This window comes from Branchiostoma lanceolatum, chromosome 3 (assembly GCF_035083965.1).
Source record: "Branchiostoma lanceolatum isolate klBraLanc5 chromosome 3, klBraLanc5.hap2, whole genome shotgun sequence".
NCBI lineage: Eukaryota > Metazoa > Chordata > Leptocardii > Amphioxiformes > Branchiostomatidae > Branchiostoma > Branchiostoma lanceolatum.
In genome coordinates, this window is record NC_089724.1 from 29468331 (window position 1) to 29478159 (window position 9829).

At 39.2% G+C, this 9829-nt stretch overlaps 2 protein-coding genes across 2 annotated transcripts; both read right to left on the reverse strand.

Moving 5' to 3' along the window:
* Window positions 1-603: 603 nt before the first annotated feature.
* Window positions 604-5288, reverse strand: LOC136429355 (uncharacterized). Its single transcript, XM_066419202.1, has 11 exons — window positions 5241-5288; window positions 4771-5027; window positions 4283-4550; window positions 3869-4101; window positions 3444-3509; window positions 3229-3261; window positions 2942-3039; window positions 2467-2548; window positions 2259-2322; window positions 1745-1851; window positions 604-1285 (listed from the first exon to the last, which is right to left on the reverse strand). The coding sequence occupies exons 2-11, from the start codon at window positions 4987-4989 to the stop codon at window positions 1154-1156; spliced, it is 1302 nt and encodes a 433-aa protein (XP_066275299.1). The 5' UTR covers window positions 4990-5027; window positions 5241-5288; the 3' UTR covers window positions 604-1153.
* Window positions 5289-5464: 176 nt separating this feature from the next.
* Window positions 5465-9505, reverse strand: LOC136429356 (uncharacterized). The gene is made up of 5 exons (XM_066419203.1): window positions 9347-9505; window positions 9082-9217; window positions 8778-8942; window positions 6117-6212; window positions 5465-5794 (listed from the first exon to the last, which is right to left on the reverse strand). Exons 1-5 carry the CDS (start codon window positions 9497-9499, stop codon window positions 5538-5540), a joined length of 807 nt encoding a protein of 268 aa, XP_066275300.1. The 5' UTR covers window positions 9500-9505; the 3' UTR covers window positions 5465-5537.
* Between the last annotated feature and the right edge of the window lie 324 nt (window positions 9506-9829).

The window sequence follows — 9829 nt, forward strand, 5'->3', positions numbered from 1 at the left end:
TACCAACTCCAAAAAAACTGTCAAATGTATGACAGAAGAAAACTGTGCATGATGGAAGAGAAACATGTTCTACCAACTCCTAAAAAACTGTCAACTGTATGACAGAAGAAAACTATGCATGATGGAAGAAAAACATGTTCTACTAACTCCAAAAAAACTGTCAACTGTATGACAGAAGAAAACTGTGCATGATGGAAGAAAAACATTTTCTACCAACTCTGAAAAAACTGTCAACTGTATGACAGAAGAAAACTGTGCATGATGGAAGAAAAACATGTTCTACCAACTCCTAAAAAACTGTCAACTGTATGACAGAAGAAAACTGTGCATGATGGAAGAAAAACATGTTCTACCAACTCCTAAAAAACTGTCAACTGTATGACAGAAGAAAACTATGCATGATGGAAGAAAAACATGTTCTACCAACTCCTAAAAAACTGTCAACTGTATGACAGAAGAAAACTATGCATGATGGAAGAAAAACATGTTCTACCAACTCCTAAAAAACTGTCAACTGTATGACAGAAGAAAACTATGCATGATGGAAGAAAAACATGTTCTACTAACTCCAAAAAAACTGTCAAATGTATGACAGAAGAAAACTATGCATGATGGAAGAAAAACATGTTCTACCAACTCCTAAAAAACTGTCAACTGTATGACAGAAGAAAACTATGCATGATGGAAGAAAAACATGTTCTACCAACTCCTAAAAAACTGTCAACTGTATGACAGAAGAAAACTGTGCATGATGGAAGAAAAACATGTTCTACCAACTCTGAAAAAACTGTCAACTGTATGACAGAAGAAAACTGTGCATGATGGAAGAAAAACATGTTCTACCAACTCCTAAGAAACTGTCAACTGTATGACAGAAGAAAACTATGCATGATGGAAGAAAAACATGTTCTACCAACTCTGAAAAAACTGTCAACTGTATGACAGAAGAAAACTGTGCATGATGGAAGAAAAACATGTTCTACCAACTCTTACAAAACAGTCAACTATTTGACACAACATTGAAGAAAAGGGACATACCATTATCTTACACAAACTTCTAGTCATTGAACAGCTACCAACAGCTACCAACTCCTTAAAAGACCTCTTTACAACAAGAGCTATGACCAGCAAATGCATCTACAGTGTAAACACACTAAAGGTCTTCTCGAAACCCAGCTCTCCACACACAGTTCCTGGCCTCCTCCAGCGTGGTCGTGCCTTTCCTCACCTGGTAGATAGCAGCAAGGGCTTCTGGTAGGAGGACCATAATCTGATACTCCATCAGCTGTAGCCAAAAGAAGAATTTAAGTACTAAAATGTTGAAATGTGCCTCTCAATTGCACCAATCAAAACTCCATTGCTTCTGACAGTTACATGTCAACAACAAGTCTTTCTTGGATGAGAGAAATTACAACCATCAACATAATGTATCAAAACATTGCAGTTGGCTTATAACATATTGGAATATTACTACATATGTATTCAATATTTTTTCGCAATGAATAAAGATTAGTCATTTTCCAATGCAGTCTTCCATACAAGGAACTGCCAACACATAAGCAAGCAACTGCAGGTAGAGTTCACTAAAGTCCATGAATCGAAAGGTGTTGTATGTTGTTGCCCAGCGTCACAAAAGAAGATAATGCTGCCGCAGAGAAAATACAGTGGATACAGCCCATTTGGACACCAACCCCAATATCAAAGTTTGTCATGATGACTGCTAACAAGTAAGAAGAGGGCTTACCAGTGGCATCTCCAGAGGAATCTTCACCTCTTTCATAATACACTTCCCGATGAAAGTGGCCTGTTCCTCAGTAAATGCTCCAGATTTATGCATCATATACAGTTTCCCTAAAGGGAAGAACAATGGTGATAATTAGGCTGTTTTGTATGTAAAACTTACAAAGTCATTGAGTTCTGACCACATCAGCCATTTCAAATTTTGTTCACTTGTGATCCTTTGTGTACCAGGAAAGACTAGCATGAGTCATTATACTGGTGTTATTTTAACTGTACATGTGTCATGAAGTTTCCAATATGCATCAATGTAAAAACATGCAAGGGTTGCACTAAACAACTAAATGTGCACACACCATTATTACTACTAGTAGTATATTGACTATGTGTAACAGACCGTTCAGTGTAATACAACCAGCTGCTGCCACACCGCGTGCCTGCAAAGCTCAGGTCTGTTACGCCTCATATGGCGGTTATACCGGCTATATAGATACAGATACAGATTGAGAAAAAAGACTCACTTCTGGTGGAGTTGCCTTCCTCATCTTGCCCAAAGAATGTGGAGTGCCGCTTGTTGTCTGGAATCTAAAACACAAAACGGACATCAACAATTATTTTTCCACACTAAATATCTGTCCTTGGATTATACTATAGGAAGCCCTGTCAATAACATTGAAATTGTTTACCTTACAGTTTGATGTACCAAACAATACCTTCATCTAAACTTACCTCTCCGTCTGCGAGTCTTTGCAGGAATGGCTTGATTGAAGTAAAATATCCCTTCAGCTCAGCCTCCTCGCATGGCCCAAACCTTAACACAAAAATAAGAAAAAGAGGGCATGGGATCAAAATGTTGTCAATGTTAAAGTAAGATTACATGAATCCCCTCGAAGTGTGCCTTTTTCTTGATAAAGTCTATATATAGCAAGTGTATTTCTTTCATACCTTGCAAATACGTAGCATGGTAATAACAGATAAATGTGTGACATCATTATTACATACATATAGCATCACAGATAAAGTCTTGTTTTGCAGTTTGCTGTTTCATAGTGCTATATGTTCTTCCAGTTAGTAGTGTGTAAACAATAAAACAATAAAAAAGAGACAGCTGTAGATGTCAGCAAGTTAAGATGCCAAAAGATGAACAAAACAAAAAATGTTAGTATCGTGTTATTATAGAAAAGGCCAGCCTTAGTTTCCTTACAACAGATCAGCAGAAAAATTATCACGAGCTTGAAGCCAAGACTGAAGGCTATCTCTAGGATCTTGCACCTCTACAAGGTCACTGGGTGCATCTGTAAGCTAAGAAGAAAACTTCAGGTAAGAGAGAGCAGTAATTTAAGTAATTGCAATCATATGGCTTCAAGTTATATGCAGATAAAACCCTATTAGCAAAGAGAGAAAAGAAAGTGCAATTAAGTATGCAATTTATCGATAGCGATAGCATGTAGAGCATTTCGGGTATGAAAAAGATGACTTAATGAAGAATACCTGCATATCACCATTCTCTGACTGTCTGCGCCTCTGTAAATTTTGTGTCAAAAACAAAAGAAGGAACAAATTAAAAAGAATGTTTCTCTCCTTACTTCTGCAATCAATTTGGTCCAAAGTTACATGTAGCTTTAGACTAATACCTATACTGAGCATTTCTTTTTGCATCTGGCACTGTTTGTATATCAGTGTGGGAGGCCATTTTAACTACTTACCACAGGTGGTGTATCCCCAATAGACTCAGGTCCCAGCAAGCTGTGATATCTCATCGCAATAGATACCTGGTAAATACAGAAAAATGACTCACTACTACTTTACATGTCATTGCATAAGACAATAAAGCTTTAGGGCTCGCCATGTTTACCACCATATGTGTGTGATTCGCACTGTCGTGTACTGCTCATAATGGAATGCATTGGTTACATATACATCCTATTCTTACACTTGTACCAATGATTCTGCAGTATTTCGGAGGGGGTGCCATCAGCTGGCTGCATATTGCTCTTAACAGAGACCGACTATGGGAATTATGGACAGTTGTCTCAACTACTATGCTGACAAGTACATATCACATAATAAAATGTAGTTTGCCTTTTCTTTGAGGTCATGAGGATCCAATAAAAATCAAATTAATTCACACCTCATAATCATGGAGTGGTGAAGGACTGGAGCCTTGGAGTGGTGGAGGACTGGAGCCTTGGAGTGGTGAAGGACTGGAGCCTTGGAGTGGTGAAGGACTGGAGCCTTGGAGTGGTGGAGGACTGGAGCCTTGGAGTGGTGGAGGACTGGAGCCTTGGAGTGGTGGAGGACTGGAGCCTTGGAGTGGTGAAGGACTGGAGCCTTGGAGTGGTGGAGGACTGGAGCCTAAAGCAGCTGATATGTAGCGTGGATGTATGGCATGATCAAAATGTATAAAAAAATATATATTGTTCATAGAAAGCAAGGAAGTCTATTGTGGGAAGACAATGAACGTCTACAGTGTATGACATATCACAGCACTGTGTTTCTTTTAAAGTTTACATTGTGTAAAAGACAAAAATCTAAAGCACAATACCTGTTGTGTCCAGGCTTTGGTAATGACGCTCAGCGTAGTGTCCCAACAAAAGGGGGGTCCCTTCACTTTCCCCACCTATTGGCTCCACACAGATGAAGCAGCCATCTTCACCTCCACTTGTCGAAACAATGTGAATGGTTCGCTTCAGGAAGTCAGCTGTGGCCTGCACGTAGATGTGATCTGCCCAAGAGCCATTTTGGGACATCTTTGCTAGGTACTCATCTAGGCTCGTTTCAGCCGTGAAAGCTACTATTGACTCACCATTTGTCTGCAAGGACATATAATGAGATATGATGATTAATGATTAATAATGTTACATGTTATTGTCAGTTACATTAAAAAGTGTCAGCTACATAGCAATGATACTGACAGATGATATTATATTGAATCTTTCTACTTGCATTCTACTTACTAAATGTGTCCCTATGCAGGAACAGAAGCACCATATAAGCAAAAAGAATCATAAAGTTAGTGAAATCAAACTGTACCGTTTTGGGATGGTCTTTTATATAGCAGGTCACTGCCTCCCTAATGTCTCCTTGGTCCATTGTCTTAGCTCTTTCCTTTCTTAGGGCATCTCTCTGCAGTTGGTCATTGATGGCCCAGAAAAAGCAATTCCCATCTTTCGGGGTTGGTTCACGAAACATGAGTCCTGCAGTTTGGGCCCTCTGCTGCAGGACATCAGGTGTACCACCTTCCATCAACATGAGGCCTCTGCTCAGCTCATTCAGGTCAACCTTTCTCCCTAGTAGATATAAACAACACACAATAGTATATTTAGACAACCTTCAACTAAATAATAAAGATTTTAAAACAATTACAATGGCGGTTAATCGTTTGAATTCTTATATGTCATCAACGGCTGGCAGTAACCTGAAAACATGCAGCACGAACACAAGAAATCTAACGTTATGTTTTGAATTTGATCCGTCTATTTCATATCTAACTCTCCACTTACATGAATGTGCCAACGAAGACCTGGGAACAGCAGTACTGCAGTTGTTTTGGACCTGTGAGAGGTGGAATAACAAGTGAGCAAAAATGACAACAGGTATTATCATACTAAAAAAAAAAAAAGTAAACATCAATGGTACCTCCAATTGTTATGAATATAATATGTTCTTTGTTAAGTTCACCGTAACAGCTGGTAACAGGAAAGTACATTCTTTGCAGCATCATTTGCTGTGATGCAAGGATGGCTTTAGTACATCAAGACAAAAAAGCAGTTCTGCTATCAAACATCATTGCAGCCATATCATATAGGACCTGCAGTGCCAAAAACTGATCTCACTTCCACACTGTTCTTGTTTTTGCAGTCTAGATGTTTCTTGGCACATTTGCACTTAGTCCCACACACTTTCCCTGCCTTCCTGCAGTTGCAGTTACTGCTGGAACAATCTGGAACTTTGCTGCAACCACAGCACTTCTGCCCTGGTGCTGTCTGTGTTGGAACTTTTCCATCCAAAGTTGAAACTGCTTTAACTAGCGTCACTTCCCGTACATCAGTGGTACCTGGAATTGTGATGTAAATATATTTCTTGCAACATATGTATTGACATATTATTCAATAACCTTTTTCCTGTAGAAGTCTCCTTTTGGCACCATGTTTGCATTGGTTGTACAGGGTAAGGCAGCATGTAGAAGATTAAGAGACTGTTATATGATCTTAAAATATATGGGGTCTTTGATCTTTCCAAAGCTGGCAATCACTTCTGTTTATATATAGTTTTCTGACGCATGTATATTTTTCCATATGTTTTTACCATGTATTTGCAGTTAGACCACGGGCATGAACTTGCAATAAACTTCACTTTATATAATGGATAAGTCTCACCCATCCTGGTCTCTTGTGTATTTCCTACTGGCTCTGCCTGCTCAGTCAGACTATCCTGCTGCAACTTAACATTGGGCCCTCTTGTGTCAGCAATATCTGTAACAGGTATCACAGAAAGATTTTCATTGCTGTATTCTCACCTAGATTAAGTCAAGTTTGGAGGTTCCATAGGAAGTGGGTGTTGGCTGCCCTAGCAACACATAGCAACCACCTTTGACCCCGATTTTCACAGATTCTCCCCATTGTTCACTAATTGCTCCCTCACCGCCTACTGTGAAAACTTTGCATGGGGGGTGCCGAAACATGCTACCTGGCACCCTGCGGAGTGTGAAGCGGGGTTCTTGTGACATGTCTGGGAAGTGTCTAGTATTCAGCTAAATGTGTATTGCGCTTACTAGTACTACTACTGTGGGTTAAAAAGTATTTTGATACCAGCGTATGGCAAAATATTACGTATTGTCTTTCTATTAGATATCAGAATACGGTCAAAATGCGGTAATTATTAGAAAGCTGCCTTTTAGTTGTTTTTTTTTCAAACGATGCAGTCTGCAACCAGGCCTAAGTTTGGTAAATGTTTCTGGGCCTTTTTTTTCGGTGTCCATTTCTTTGTCTGGAGAAAAATGTGAACGCTGACTAGAGACAGAAAATAATGTTTTCCCCGTAAAAAAACGGCTCCCCCTAAACAGTTTGTGGTGTTTTCCTGCTTGCATCTTGGGGAGGGAATTACGAGGTAGTTTAATTCAGAAATAATGCAGGACAAACTTCTAAAGCATTAGCTGGAGCCTAACATCTGATTGGAGAATAAGAAAGACATACAAGGCGGCGCAAAGTCATGTCCAAAATGAGTTCGAATCCTACCTCGAGCTCTGGCAGAAAGAAGATAATATTCATAGAGGAGAGCCATGTTAATGGTTGTTCTGGCTATAACTTTTGACTGTATCACATGCTAAACAGATGTTGTCCACTGTCCAAAATTGCAAATGTTGACACGACTATATTTGTATCAGGCTAATTGCCGGATAGCGGGGCAAAGGGAAGAACTGTCAGATGAGTGACAAATTGGCGTACATAATGAAATGAGCAAAACAGTCCAATGAATTTCGCGTGTAGGTTCGCTTATGCCATAAAACCTCTTTGCTTAAAATTTAGATAAAGCACTCTCCAAGCAGAGTTGGTGGGAAGATTGAGACCTTTTTATCATATGCCCAGTTTTCTGTCTACACGGGAGTGTAGAGAGAAAACAGGAGATTAAAATAGGAATCAAGGACATTATATACTAAACGCAGGAATGAATGAAGAAGGCCTTTATAATGATGATTAAAATTCTAACGTTTATTGTACATGCTTGCCCCGCTGGGTCACATGTTAACAAATATATACGTATTCACGAGTATCACTGTATATAAACATCTAGCATGCTTTTAGTATTTTCGACTTCATATCGCTTCTTGGTAATTGTATAAATATAAGAGGCTGTGTGATTAGTTAGAGTTCAGGTCTATCCAATCAAAGGCTGTAATAAATATAAATTTCTCTCTACTATTCAGGTATCTAAAGTAGGGGAATTTACTTAACACAAAACTGAAAAGAATTATTCTATCGCTATCATACAAAGGACAGTCTACAATAAAACGTACTTCGTCTTCTACTTTACCTAGACTACAAAATTGGCATATTCTTTGCTCTAGAGTAGAGGAGTGCGGTTATGTCTTCCTGATTCGATTCGCAATTTGTGGCAATAAAAAGGTCACAGTCTTCCCACCAACTCTGCTAGGAGAGCATAAAAAAGGGCTAGCACAAAACAATGTTGATTGTTTTTAGACCCAAGCCATTAGTTGTCTAGCGCATACCAGGTACTGCCAGGTAAAGGTGTGAACAAGCGAGAACTGCCTATTGTTCTCCCCAGGTAGTCTGCAACCCTGCCGTCAGGGTGCTATGTAAACACCTTGATTAGCTGTATTGTTCACTTATACCAACAAAGAGATCACATTTCTCCCCTGGAGAAGGCAAAAGTTACATTTTTGACATCTTATCTTTTCCTTGCTTGTGGGCCCCCATAAAATAATATTTTGTGTAGAAAAATACATATTTGGAAAGTAGACAAAATTTACAAAAAGATAGCAGTCTAAACGTGGTGGTGCAGATTTCGCGTACTTAGCTAGGTGTTCATGAATATTCCAATCCTGCCATTTTTGTAAACATTTTGAAGATATTAATAAAAATCTTTCTTATTAGCATAGTTGTACCTGTAACTAGACTGCAGTGTTGTAGAGTAATCCATGCTGAACACATAGATACTAATTTTTTCTGGAAAATGTGTACCTTGAAGGCCCACAGGGGACTTGAATGTGACAAAATTAAGAAGTCCTTATCATATTAATATTTTAATATCTGAAGGCTGTTTGTAAAACCAATATGGTTTGAAGATGTCTTCATGGTATGGTGATCCACTCTTTGCCGAAAATTTGAGGAAAAGACCACTCAGCAAGCTTGTATAATACATAAAATTCTGGGTATCAGTTAATTAGGCTGGAAGGGTAAATCTTGACTTAATCATTATGAGTTTGTACGACTTTTGAATGTTGACAGGTTTATGTGTCATGTATGTTGCATTCCATGATCCTAAGCAATGAATTAAGGACATAAAACGCTGCTGAATACCTTCTTGTAACTTAGGAGGGTGGTCATGCGACATATGCCCTGTCTGGAGAACCTGTGTACACTCCATGCAACAGGAAGCATTGCAGGCTGTGCATCGCCAGTACTTCCACATTGGTCTCTGTCGCTGGCAGATGTCACACTTGTGACTGGCTGGCACATGGAGGTCTACAGTAAAAGAGAGAATTAAATACGGAAAGACAGTCAGGCTATCTTAGGTTTAAAATGGTAAATTTTCACAAACCTTAAAGTCATAACAAAGCCCTCCATAGGTAAGGACAAACATAACCAAGTAGATGAAACTTACAAACAGATAGCTCTTGGAGACGGCTGTCCTTTAACTGGGGCCATATGATTCCAATCAGTGCAACGGGAACAATGCAAGCTGACAGCTCACCACTTCTGTCTGATGACAGGTATGGAAGGTTGCACTTTGTGATGGCCTGCAACAATATATGACACTTGTTTTAGAAATATTTTTACTGACAATGACATAATTCTAAAGTTTGATTACTTATATGGCCTGTCTATATTATTACATTGTCAATTGATAAGTAAATTTGACAATCTACCTCTTGATAGGTCCGTATGTCATCTGGACACTCTGCTGGCACCTGTAGAGCCAATGTTCCCTCTTTGAATGCAGTTATTAGCATGACAACCACACCCAGCTGGAATGCCGCCTGCAGTTGAGGTGGGACAGAGGTCCACATGTAGCTCTGCATCGACTGGTACCATTAAGTTCTAACCCTGTCAATGATCAAATGTTTTTGACACCTTTTTAATCTTTATCTAATGTTAGTCCGCAGAGCTCTCTTGCTGTATCAAATTATCAATCTTATTCAGAGTAACAGACGCCGAGTTTCAAGTCCGTAAAACACTGATCAGAAACACAGACAACTTTTACGTTTCAATAAAGCATATTTCTCCCGTTTGTTATATGTCCAGCCGTGCCAAACGGATGCTTCTACGCAATAGATAAGGGAAGGAGCTACGCAGGGCATGTGAATAGGTAAGATTAGACGCATTTCTAATAGCAGGCCTCCCGACCGTTC